This window comes from Heptranchias perlo, chromosome 28 (genome assembly GCF_035084215.1).
Source record: "Heptranchias perlo isolate sHepPer1 chromosome 28, sHepPer1.hap1, whole genome shotgun sequence".
Lineage (NCBI taxonomy): Eukaryota > Metazoa > Chordata > Chondrichthyes > Hexanchiformes > Hexanchidae > Heptranchias > Heptranchias perlo.
Genome location: NC_090352.1, coordinates 36,182,384 through 36,196,193, shown reverse-complemented (window position 1 = coordinate 36,196,193; position 13,810 = coordinate 36,182,384). Strand labels below are relative to the sequence as shown.

The following is a 13,810-nucleotide window of genomic DNA, read 5'->3' as shown; positions in this document are numbered from 1 at the left end:
GTACCAAAAAAGGGCTGAGGGAACACTTTGCAATTTGATAACCGTAAAAGGAAACCACAATAGGCAATGAAAATCTGCAAGATGCACAAGTCAAATTTATTTAGAATCAAGATGTCTTTATTCAACAAAGCAAATGAACGGCTCACAATTTCCCATCAACTGCTGCTATGTTCTCTTTTAAAACAAAAGATTTTAAAACTGCATCTCCCTAAGATCCCTAATAGTTCACTGGTAAATGCACCATTTAGCATGAAACTGTGCCAAACAAGGAAGGTCCCAGGTTCAAAGCCCACTCTGTTAGTAGGCTCATCTCAGCTATGGTGGAATTAGTGGCACTACAAGTGGCTTAGGTTGGGGAGGGAGGATAAAGAGAAAATAAGCCAGGGTAATTGTATTTCATCTCATTGATATAACAATATCAAGGGGAGAATGATCCACTCAACCATACTTGAGAAGTGGGGCTAAGAACAGGGATGAAAAAAAGTCATTTAGCCCAAAGCTCATCCTTCCAGTACATTAATTCTCCCACTCTAATTGTCTTTTTTATGTCGGACTCTCAATATGCTGAGATAGATACATTCCACCCCAAAGCTGAACAAGTCATCCACAACTACACTACAGGATGTAAAACAAACTGCATACGCAGCAGTGCATCTGTGGGTCTATTCCAATCAACTTATCAACATGTCTTTCAACTGTTTAAAGCAACCCCAGCAGTAATCTATTGCTGGTCCAAAATTCTCTCTGCAACAGGGTTTGGTATTTTATGGCATACCTTTGCTGCTCAAACACTGACACTCACAATATTAGCTCCTGATAACTTCTGCTACTGAACATGGAACATCAAGATTAAAAACTGTACTTAAATAGGAGACAGTGCAGCTTTAGGAGTTTTACAGATTCCGGCTGTGAAAGATCAACAAGATACTAGATCTTAAAACACATATTTGAAATTCCAGTACATCAAAACAATTCTCTTATGTTTAACTCAGTCAGAAATGGATTACATAGAAGTTGCAATAAAGAAACAGGCCATTTGGTCCAACCAGTCCTTGTTGGCATTTGCTTTTCACACAGGCAAACTGTTCTAATCACAATTTACCCAACTTGTTCCCATGTCCCTTCAACCCCTTTTCCATCATCCACATATCCAATCTAATCTTGAATGTTAAAGTTTCCACCTCAAACCCTCAGTGAACTTCACGGCCTCACAATGCTAAAGAAATTTCTCCTGCTTTCTGTTCTAAATCTCTTGCACTTAATCTCATATCTATGGCCCCTCATTCTTGACCCCTCAATTACTGGAAACAGTCTGCTCCTATCTACCCTGTCCCATTCTTTCATAATTTTAAGCACTTGTATCATATTGCCCTGTAATTTGCATTATTCTAACAAAATGACCCAATTTTTTAAGCCTTTATTGGCATGTGTATTTCCTCATACTAGGACAGCACCCTAATGAATCTGCATTGTACCCTCTCTAAAGCTTTTAGTCACTACTCCTAATATTTCCTTCTTTAGCTTGGTGACTTTTTGTCTGATTACACTTCTGTGAAGCACCTTGGGAATTTTTCCTACATCAAAAGTGCTACATAAATGCAAGTTGTTATTATTATAAAGCCTCAATATCCTTCCTACAGTGTGGAGCACAATATTGCACATTAATCTGTATTAATAAAAGTTTTATACAGGCTCATCATTACCTCTTGGCTTTTATATTTTATACCTCTTCTGATAAAACCTCAAATTCCATTTGCTTTTTAAAGCAGTCTTATCAACTTGAGGTGCTGCCTTTAATGTCCTGTGGACTTGTAGCCCTAAATCCCTCTGCTCTTCCACAGCACTGAGCCTACTTCCATTTAGAGTATAATTGCTGCTATTTTTTTTAAAAACCAGATTGCATCACCTCACACTTACTGACATTGAATTCCATCTGGCACACTTTTGAGCTCATTCCCCCATCTTATCAATATCCTTTCAAAGCATCCTTTGGTGTTTCTTGAGAATTAACTATATCTCCTGTTTTGGTATCATCTGTAAACTTCGTCATCACTCCCTCTAGGCCCATGTTCAAATCATTGATACACACAGTGAACAGGAGCGGCCACAGAACTGAACCCTGTAGGACACCTCTACCCACTTGGTAGGACAATAGAGTGATTCATACCCTCACTAAAAACTGTTCTGGTACTGACCACTGAGATACTCAAGGATGAGGTAGAGTTTGCCCCCAGTCTGGAAAGCATACATCAAGTCCACAATGAATGGATGCTTCACATCCTCCAAGATACTGCGCTCTGCTTTAGTGTGGGCGGTGTCCTTTGCATTACGAACAATCATTGCCTGCCAAAGCAAAATAAAAATTACTTGCTGCCACAGATTGCATGATTATTTAAGACTGTTTAATTCAAATCAATGCATTGGAAAGAGGGGCCTGGATGTGTAATTGATTAAAACACAGCAGCTTCAGATCAGGGGCCTGGGTTTAAATCCAGCTAAGTCTGACGAGATGAAAGTCTCCCCTCTCTGCCAGCTGCAAAGTTTTAAATTAAATGAGTCTGGACAGTCTCAATTCAGTTGCTAGTAAATTGACAGCAGAAAGCTGTCCATAAATTGCAGTGCCAGGTAAAGAGGTCATAAGGTAACTACCATGACAAGTGGAAACAAGTCACTGGCACATTAGGGGCACTTTTTTGAGGTTGGGATTAGGCCACAGTATTTCAGCAGAGTACAGGCAGTGTTATGCTGTGCACAGCCTATACTTGCTGCTGACTTTGGGTACAGAAAGCAGAAAAATTGCTTCATTCCCTGGCACTGGGATCTATCACCGAAATTCGATACAGTAAAAATGAAAATCCTGGTAGGGAAGAAGAGAGATATCTCAGAGCAAGTCACCCCAGAGCATCAATCCACAAAGATTAGTGTGCAGTGTAAACCTTGAGAAAAAGGAAACAAAAACAAATGAAAAATATCAAGTCCCACACTGCAAGAATAGAACGCATTTATTTACATTCTTCTGTTTTCTTCTCAGCATGACCAGTCAATTCCAGCCCTCTCCATAAATGTCACCAGTATGCACCATAACTGACAGGCAGGAGTGCTGGACTTAAAGTAAGTCAATATAACAAGAGCTTCCCTTTGCAAGGGAGGCTGCTCTAGCTCCTCCAACAGCATAGTGGTTAAGTGCACTATTCGGCAAACAGATCAGTAAAATCCTACATTTGATTCCTGATTTGTATTAAATAAGCTGATCGCAGCCAGGGCATCTACCGAGCCCCTGGACTACAAAAGGGGCAAAAAACAGATCAGGGTTCCTGCTCTTGATTGCTATACAGCTGAAAAGTGCATGTGTCTGGACAATGGGCGAGGACAGGATCAGGCTCAGTAGTGATATGCCTCACAGTCTAATGCACTCGGTCAAGGCTCACAAATAATGAATGGTTACTTAGATGAGGTAATGAAATACAGCCAGCAACTGGGGAACCCCGTCCCAGCTTGTCAGCACCTTTAAAGGTAGATGGGGAGAAAATGTGGAAGTAAAAAGTTTCTAAAAGGACAACTATTTTTTTCCCACATTATACTTTCATCGCCAGGATACGATCATAGGAACAGACGTAGGCCATTCAGCCCCTCAAGCTTGTTCCACCATGGCTAATCTGTACCTCAACTCCATATCCATTGATACCCTTATCTAATAAAAATGTCAATCTCAGTCTTGAAAATTTTAATTAATCCTACTCTTTTGGGGGGAGAGAATCCCACATTTCCACTACCCTTTGTGTGAGAAAGTGCTTTGTGATTTCACTCCTGAATGGCCTAGCTTTAATTTTAAGATTTTGCTCCCTTGCTCTGGATTCCCCCACCAGCAGAAATAGCTTTTCTGTATCTACTCTATCAAATCCTTTTTTAATTTTAAGCATCTCAATTAGATCACCCTTGAGCCTTCTAAACTCAAGGGTATACAAGCCAAGTTTATTTAACCCTTTAAGCTCTTATATCATTCTGGTAAATCTGTATTATACCCCCTCCAGGGCCAATATATCCTTCCTGAGGTGCAGTGTTCAAAACTGAACGCATACTCCTCCCCTTTGTATTTTAATCCCCTTGAGATAAAGGCCAATTTTCCATAGCCTGTGATTACTTTTTGTACCTGCACAACAGCTTTTAGTGATATGTACCCAAAATCTCTCTGCTCTTCCAAAGTTCCTAGTCTCTCACCATTTAGAAAATATTCCGATTTGTCCTTTTTGGATCCAAATTAGATTATCTCTCACTTCGCCACATTGAATTCCATCTGCCATGGTCTGGGTCACTCACTTAATCTGTCTATGTCCCTTTATAACTTCCTGCTCCCATCTACACAATTTACTGTGCTTATCAACAGAACTATTTAAACTGGCAGATTCTAATGTTAGATTCAAAATGGCCATTTCTTTTCCACAAAGCAGGAGCAGCTAGCACTACAGATTTTCCTCTTTGGGTGACTCCAGTTACAAGTAACATCAGGGTGAACCCACAAGTGCTCAAGGAGAGCTTCCTGTCCATTTTTTGACATCATCTTGTAGGAAGCCACTGTAACTATTTTTGGAAACACTATTTTTAGCTAACCCTTATAACAGATTAGTCTAGGGCAGCACTGACGTTCAAGGTGGGGTATACAGTGCAGGTTTAATTTGATAAGATACGAATATCAGTCATTTTTAAAATTATATCTTGAGCACTCCTTGAAAAAACTGCATTGCTTCAATGCAGGAAACTATTCTGGATTTAGAAATGAGAACTTTGAATCCATGTCTCAGGCATTAGTCATAGAAATTTTTAGTGTAACAAAATGGCAAGTGGGAAGAAAGTAAAATTAGCAATGATTTCTGTGTTTAGGGCATTAAGAGTTGGATACAGTTTAAAGATTACACACATTACCTTCTTTAGTACTTTCATGGCAAATATTTTTCCAGTATAAGCACCTGATACTTTCCTTACTTGAAAAACCTGTAAACAAGAGAAAAATGTTTCTTACTTTACTTTTGAAAAGCATAGCTAATCTAGAACAGAAAGCCAAAGCATCAAATCAATTCCCATCATGTACAGCTCCTGATTTCAGCAGACATGAGAGAAAGCAAGTGGGTGGAAGAGGAAAGGACTACTTTTATTTTCAAGTACTTTTATCTAATTGAAGTATAAGAAAACATTTTCAAACAGGAAACATTTTCAAGTTAAAACTACTTTAGATTTCCAAACTCACCCGCCTTTAGCCCAGCTGATGTTGGTGCACAGTTCTATGAGATCCAACAGATTAGTACCCATTCTAAACCTATATGCTGATCAGAAGCCATCAAGCCTGAAAACCTCTGCACTGGCGGAGTGGTTCTGCGCACTCATCTAATGCTGATGCTTCATGCTCAGATGTTTCCTGCTTATCAAGCTGTGCTTGACCCCAAGTTCCTCTCTGATTAGACCCGCAACGGATGCAAGGGGAACTCAGCTCTTTGACGAGTTTGAATACACAGAATGAAGGCTCAATGCAGAACATTTGTTACCGATCCCTGATTAGTGCTGAGTTGGCTGATCTCAGCTGGGGTGCTACAATGGTCACAGTGTCCCTGGACTGGGGAAGAGGGAAAATAGCCAGCCAGGACCCCCATTCCTGGCTGGAAAACTTATGTATGGACATCAGGCGATGATGGGATTGGGCTTTGCTACAACACTCCTCAAAAGGAAAAAAGTCCAATACACTCAATGAAATAGCTTGCCAACACTCACTGCCTAGGCTCACACATGAAAAATGACGTGATTGAGGTACCAGATGGTGACAGTAAGCCCTTGAAAAATAACCCTGGGGAGGAAGTTGAGGGGGAAAAAAAAGTCTCCTAAAACACAATTAATTTGGGAAGAAAAGTACCATCTTTCAAAGTATGCAACATACCCTTTTCTTCCTTTGATGTATAATCCAATTTCCTCAATTGCTCAGTCAGGACAATAGGTATACTCAATTTATTGTCAGATTTATATTAAAAGCCTTTAATTTTTCACTAATTTTTGCTACATTACAACAGTGACTACATTTCAAAAGTACTTTATAGGCTATAGTGTATTTTGGGACGTCCTGAGGTTACAAAACCCGCTCTACAAATGCAAGTCTTTCTTTTCTTTATCACATTTTTGTACGAATGATAAAATAATTTTAGCATATTATGTTTGAGCTTTGTTTCAGAATAAGTTATTAACCCAATCTCTGTACAAATATTTTCTAACTGTTCTTTTAATATCTGTTAAGTTCCTATGCTCATAAATCTGGGGTTTAACCTACACCGCATGTAAGAGCAGAGATGCATTTACTTTCCTGACTACAGGACCCATCTATTGCACCAAATTAGTTTAGACTTGTTATTTTAAGTGAATTGAGATTTTTTTCACAGCCATTATATTTTCCTCTCCAAATTACTTTTTACTTCTTGACCCATGCAAAATACTCCAGACAAGGTGAGGTTACTCTGTCCCAGAACCCTGCTTTTTAATGGCTGCCAGGTGTAGTCTGAGGTTGTACTCAACACCTCTAATGGCTCAGCTAACAGAGAGCATGCAATATGGGGATTGAGGGGTGCTCCACCTCGATTACACAGCTCCTCTTTAAAATTGAAGAGAATTCATTACAAGTAGGAAACAAGAGAATTTCTGTACATGTTCAGTGATCACTTGTCCTGGAAACCTGGGGCAATTTCATGTCATCTGTTTACTGTACGCATGGCATTTAATACTGTCTCTCCTGTTAGGTTTCCCACTACTCCTGCTAATGAAACATTTAAAAAATACACAGAACTCAAGAAAAGGTGAAAAAAAGATCAACCAGACTGAACTGTTGAAACTTTCTAGAGAGTAACTCACACGGCCTTGCTTATAGTATAGCCTTTTCGATTGAAAACCAGTTAGGTTAAGCATTAAGATGGACATCACGAGACCCTGCATGTGCTCTTTCAAGTGAAAAAGTGACAGATAGTCAACTTGGTATTAGTGTTTGTTAGGAATGTGCCTCAGCAGAGGTAAATCGCTGAAATGAAAATCCAAAAACAACTTTTATTTAGTACACAGTGCAGTCCTCCGGTACCTCACCGCAGCATTCCCTGTCTGAACCAGTCATCCTCTTATGTAAGCCTAGATGATGAGTGCTGGCAGGCTGTTCAACTCTGTGGGTCATGAAAGTATGCCCTCACCCAGCATCTGCACATTTGCAAAATACACAGCAGCAATCAGGAGTGGGAACCCTGCTGATTCTAACCCCCCCCCACCCAACACCAGCCCAGGAACTAGGGCCAACATAGTGTCCCCAATGCCACCTCGGTTGAATCCAGCCAACTCAGCTCAGGTCATGGTTCAAACCTGGGGCTGTCCCCCTCGAAATGGACCAGTACCATACTGGGCTGTGCATTTACTCAATAAGCCATTGGGAAGCTTCCTATGCCTTTTTCTTTCACCAGACGACAGTACAGCTATCACACAGAAAACTGCTTTTAAAAAAAAAAATCTGCTTTCATAAAATCTAATTAAAATAAAACCATGCTGGCGTTTACAGTTTCCCTTTGTATTTTGTCCAACAGTGTGACGCCATGTCATCATAAAAGACTAATGATCAAGGTCAGTGGAAACTCTGCATATTTAAGCTTTCTACAGATTTCATTGAAATCTACAAAAAAAAACTCAGTATGAAAACCACAATTACCATTTTGGAGTGCTAGCTGATTACATCTCAGTTTGCAGCATTAAGATTTGCCTGGCAAAATTAAAAGGACAAAGGACCAGAATTTGCAGTGGATTAATACACTGTCCTTTCACTCCACAAAGGTAAAAGGACCAAGGGACTGGACGGCGCAGTGGGTTACCACACTGTCCTTTCACTTCTGCAATGGAAGTTCAAATTCAGCCCAGATAGTGACCAAAAAAAAGTCTCCTCAGTTAGCCGTAGGTGAAATGAGTTTGAGCAAAATTAATCAAACTCTGGGTGGATGTATGTCTACAGCACATAAAATGCCTCCAATTCTGCACAAACTGGTAGCCACTCTGGGGTCATAAGAGCTCTGATGAACATTGTTTCCCCATCTTGATGGGCCCATGGGAATTCATCTGTGGAACACAACTGGTCACAATAAAGCTGTACACAGGTATCATGGTTTCAACGACTTACTGCCCGAACAACAACCCTCTCCCCTGCGCTCAAGACAAAGCTACAGATAAATGAGGGAGCGCCACTAATGAAAAACACGCACCTCTGCAAAACCAAATCGCAGACATTGCTGATCTGTGGCATGGGAATAAAATTAACAAACCAAGAGAACAGGTGTGCTTTCTATCCATTTATGGACAGTAAGGATGGAGACATTCTTTCAGCCTTTGATTATGCAGAATTCACATGAACACTCTAAAGTAATACTAAATCTAAACATTTGCCAACACTGGTTTAATCTCCTCATATCATTTTCTAGTTTAAAAATTCTACCCAGTCACATCACAGTAGAAATAAAAATCTCAGATACATCCACCATTACTGTTCTTCGTTCTAAAATGGGGTAGGGGGAAGGGAAAGAGAGAAAGGAGAAATGAGTTAAACAGGGCGAGAGAAAGGAAATTTTAAGGCAGATGTCAGATCCTTCATGCACTCCCGGACTCTCAGCGCCACCGCACGCTGTCCCCTAGGAGGCTGCGGTGCAGACGAAACAGTCACCCATCTCCTTCTGCAATGTGCCTTTGCAAGGAAGGTCTGGAGAGAGATGCAGTGGTATCTGTCCAGTTTCGTCCCGAGCAGTTCCATAACACAGGACTCTGTGCTCTACGGGCTGTTCCCGGGGACGCACACCGAGACGGACATTAACTGCTGCTGGAAGACCATCAACTCGATGAAAGACGCCCTTTGGTCTGCCCGAAACCTGCTGGTCTTCCAGTGCAAGGAGCTGTCCTCGACCAAGTGTTGCAGACTGGCACATTCCAAGGTCCAGGACTACGTGCTCAGGGATGCACTGAAGCTAGGTGCGGCCGCCGCAAAGGCTCTGTGGGGAAAGGCAACCATTCAGAGCCTTCCCGCCACTGTATACCGAGGGGCTGCAATCAGGGAAAAACCCCCCCGGGCAGAATGTAAAATTCAAATTGATGTAATGTACCTGTAATGAATCTGTAATCAATAATCTGTATTGAGTATAATGCAATGAGACATCCCAGAGTGTCATGAACTGTAATTATGTACAACATGTTCAGTGAACTGTACTTGATGTAACCTGCAAATTGTATAATCTGTATTGTGTACGTTTGGAATGTGATATGACAACTGTATTGTATGTTTTTGCTGCAAGTTTTATGAATAAAGTATATTTTATGAAAAAAAAGGTTCTCCCAGGACGAGGCTAGCCCATTGCACTTTGGGTGTGCTGACGCCTGCGATGTCCCCAAATACGGGATACTCGACTGCAAAATTTGTGGTAGTGGGAGACTGTGCTCGCGCTTTCCCCTGGTTTATGACTAAAAACAGAAATAACATGCGCTCTCAGCGCGGTGAGTTTTTAAATGGAGTAACTACCAAGCTCTAATCACTGTCCAGCCGAGTGATCAGCGTGAAGGACTTGCTGGCCGATTAATAGTGGTGTTCATCGTTCGCATCCCGTTAGTTTTTCAGCAAAATACCTAGCAACCCTTAGATATTAAAGCATTTCCAGGACTGGGTACTGAGATGCAACCGCTGCAAAAGCTCGATGGGGAAAGGCCACAGTTTAGGACACTCTCGCCATCGTACGCGGAGGGACTGGAAACCAAAAAAAAACTCCTCGTAATGAATGTGTAATGACTGTAATTGATGTAGTGCAATCAGTACAGATTACAGTTACAAGTGCAATGAGGCACCCTGGAGTGTTATGAACTGTAATAATCATGTATGACCTGTAGTTGTATTGTGATAGTTGCATTGTACTGTTTACCTTTACAAATTTTATTAATAAAGTATATTTTTGAAATATAAAAAAAATTTGTTGCAAAACAGAGAGCATCACCCGCCATCAGCAGCCGGGAGAAATAAGAGCCCAACCCATGAGCAATGCCAGCGTAGAACAACTAGCAAGGTATAAATTTCTCTGAATTTGAATAGAAACACAGGGGAAAAAAAAGTGGAAACAACCCTTACCTTCCCATAACCACCTTTGCCCAGCACACGCAGAAGCTCAAAACATTCTGGCCGGATCTTTTCTGGACCTCGATTCACATTATTTTCAGAGATTTCAAATTTTTCACAGTGTTCCATATCCCTGCAAACCAGAAGAAAATATCCTTCAGATCATTCCGCTATGGAAACTAAAACGGTAATGTTCGCAATGAAAAAAAAAATCAGAGAAATAAATCATGCTAAGGCCTTGCAGGAGGAGGTTAGTAGGAGGAAAAAGTACTTTCAATGTACAAGTGCGCCAGTTTTTTTTTTCTCCTCAAAGTTGACCTTCCTCTTTAATTTTCCACTCCTTCAGGTGATTACTCTTGTAAAATTCCACAGGTGCCATCAGCTCCCTGGTAGCCATTCATGTGAGAACCCATTGAGTGTTGGCAGGTTAGTCCAAAACAAGGAAGGGAGTTTCAGCTGAGCCCAACCTGTTCTGCACCCGATGTCAACATACTTCTTGTTTTGGTGGCTACCGATGTAAAGTAAGAGCTTTTGCTGATCGCGCCTCCCTGCTCAAAAATATCAAGGCCAACGACGACCCCTCAGTCAAGCAATGATGCCGGGGTTTTGGGAATGAAGAAGGAGACATAGAACAAAAAGTGGGGGGGGGGGGAGGATTTTAAGACACTTCCAGGTGTCAGCATTACTAACGATTGGGGAGGTCAGTGCACAAAGCTGCATCACCTAATAGATTAACTTGCCCTTTTCGTATGTTCCCTATTTTCATAAAAGACAAAGAAGCAGCAAAACTCTAACTCACAGTTCAAAGGGAACGCCATGCTCCATGCAGTCACTGTACTGCACCTGGAAAAAACAGATTCGTTAGAACAATCACAACATCGGTATCTCTGCGTTATTTGTAGTTTTCGCAATTTACTAATAGTACCAGGCACAGCATTAGTTTGTTTTCAGAGATCCCAAGAAAATTGTGCCAAATAAAAGTAATCTTTTAGCAGTTGCATGGCTATCGCGCTCCGCTCCCAAATCCTGATTTTAATTCTTTCCCCAATTTTTTGTGAAATGCATTTCTGGAGTCCCACCTTTCTGATTCTTCATTGTTCAGTTTTATTCGATCCTTTCTTTAGATATTCTCCTTTACCTCTTGTCGCAAGAATTTTTAACAACAGGAAAAGGCCATTAATTTCAAGCAAGCTTATCCTTTTTTCACAGTTCAACTCTTACTGCAGCCCTTAGCCCCATCACTCCAGAAACACACATAGTTATCTCTCGAACCATGCATTCTGTCTGCTTCAATGGTCTTCCCTGGTAATTCTTATGCTCTCGATGAAAGTTCGACCTGACTTCCTTTCTTACACCTAACTTCCTCACTTTTAAACTTGCATCATCTGCCATTTGAATCCTTCACCACAGCAAACAATTTGCCTAGATTAATTTTGTCAGTTCCATTCACAATTGTATAAACTCAATGAGATTTCCTCAAAGTCTCATCTGTTCCAAAGAGAAGCTTGCCTTTCTTCTTGACGTAAATTCCTCATCCCTAGAAGCATCTGTCATTCAGCTCCGTTCCCTCTCAAAGGCAATAGGCTTCCTACGATTAAGTGACCAGAACTCCACAGTCCTAGAGTCTGACAACTGACTTATATAACAATGCAACCTCTTTAAATTTGTACTCTGTCCCTCTGCTGATGCAACTTAGTACACGTTTAACAACAACTAAGTACTCTGCTGACAGCTTCAGAGATTTATTCAGTACACTTGGGTCCTTTTTATGACGAGCATGCTGTACCACTATTCTATTTAACGCACATCTACTCATTTGGTTCCTTACACTAATTTTTCACATTGAACTGCACCAGTCATCTGTTGGCCCAGTTAAATGATCTAAATCCTTCTTAATCTGGCTGCATGATTCCTCAATATTTTCCCTGCCTATCATCTGCAAACAGATTTTACTTCTTAAAACAGTCATCCAATTCTTTATATTTTAAAACAAAGCACAGATCCCAAAACTGACCCCTGTCACTCCACATTCCTAATCTGTTTGTAGCCTTCAAATTTCCCATTAATAGATAGCCATTTTTAACCCAATTTTCTATCCAGTGTCTTCCTTTGTCTCCTGATCTATGATTCCTTAAATTAGCTATTAATCGCTGATGTGCTGATTATATTTTTAAGGCTTCTTTGCTCTTGTTACTCTGAATATTTTTGGCTTCCATGTTTCAGGCTACTCTTATAGGTTAGCCTTATCTTGGTTAATTCACAGTAAGCCCAGGGAATGAATGGATTCAGTACAATTCAGTTACTGGTTTTATCCTGCATTTTCATACAACGTGCTTCGTTCTTCAGAAGGCAGCAGAAGGGGAGAGTTATAGAACAAAGAGATCTAGGAGTATAGGTTCATAGCTCCTTGAAAGTGGAGTCACAGGTGGATAGGGTGATGAAGAAGGCATTCAGCATGCTTGGTTTCATTGGTCAGAACATTGAATACAGGAGTTGGGATGTCTTGTTGAAGTTGTACAAGTCATTAGTTAGGCCACACTTGGAATACTGTGTACAGTTCTGGTCACCCTATTATAGAAAGGATATTATTAAACTAGAAAGAGTGCAGAAAAGATTTACTAGGATGCTACCGGGACTTGATGGTTTGACTTATAGGGAGAGGTTGGATAGACTGAGACTTTTTTCCCTGGAGAGTAGGAGGTTTAGGGGTGATCTTATAGAAGTCTATAAAATAATGAGGGGCATAGATAAGGTAGATAGTCAAAATCTTTTCCCAAAGGTAGGGGAGTCTATAACGAGGGGCCATAGATTTATGGTGAGAGGGGAGAGATACAAAAAGGTCCAGAGGGGAAATTTTTTCACTCAAAGGGTGGTGAGTGTCTGGAACGAGCTGCCAGAGGCAGTAGTAGAGGCGGGTACAATTTTGTCTTTTAAAAAGCATTTGGACAGTTACATGGGTAAGATGGGTATAGAGGGATATGGGCCAAGTGCAGGCAATTGGGACTAGCTTCGTGGTATAAACTGGGCGACATGGACATGTTGGGCCGAAGGGCCTGTTTCCATGTTGTAAACTTCTATGATTCTAATAACTGCCTTCTGAAGAACAAAGCACTACACTAGACTTTAACTGCCAAGGAACCAACAGTATCATACTTTTTAGCTGTTAAACTTAGCTAGTTCCTCATGTAGAAAATAGCTGGCAATTGGAATGCTAAATCACAAGTAATATTCTTACATGCGAGTTCTTTTCTGTTTTTCACTATCTACTGAAGCTGTCTGCCCAATCTCTTTTGGAAGGCTAGATAGATTCACTGATGTGATCAATACAGGTTATCAGAGATCTTCAAAAAAGTCCATAGGACCCAGCGAATTTAAAGAACATTGTTAAATTCAAATAAAAGCTGACAGTCAAATGCATACGTGAAAAAAATCCACACACTGTTTCTACTTGAATTGAATGGCATGGCCCTTCTCTTTGACATGTCAAGAGCAAACATTTATATAATGCCTTTAACGTGAAAAAACATCTCAAGGCGAGCAAATAGCCAAAGGAGGAGGTAATAGGTGGGGTGACCAAAAGCTTGGTCAAACGGTGGTTTTAAGGAGGTTCATAAAGGAGAATGGGGCGGTGGAGAAGTGAAGGGGGTTTAAGAAAGGAATTCCAGA

The 13,810-nt window shown here is 40.8% G+C and overlaps 1 protein-coding gene and 1 non-coding gene across 2 annotated transcripts in view; one reads left to right on the top strand and one right to left on the bottom strand.

The window, feature by feature from the left end:
* Positions 1–13,810, bottom strand: part of LOC137345061 (ribosomal protein S6 kinase beta-1-like) — a 58,801-nt gene that overhangs the window by 31,390 nt on the left and 13,601 nt on the right. Inside the window, exons 2-5 of the mRNA XM_068008490.1 lie at positions 10,944–10,987; positions 10,157–10,277; positions 4,921–4,989; positions 2,196–2,343 (exon numbers count right to left, since the gene is read on the bottom strand). Of these exons, the coding sequence (XP_067864591.1) occupies positions 2,196–2,343; positions 4,921–4,989; positions 10,157–10,277; positions 10,944–10,987 (382 nt within the window). The remainder of the gene's footprint in view (positions 1–2,195; positions 2,344–4,920; positions 4,990–10,156; positions 10,278–10,943; positions 10,988–13,810) is intronic.
* On the top strand, positions 9,333–9,493 carry LOC137299312 (U1 spliceosomal RNA). Its single transcript, XR_010957881.1, has one exon. It is a non-coding gene; the product is annotated as a U1 spliceosomal RNA (small nuclear RNA).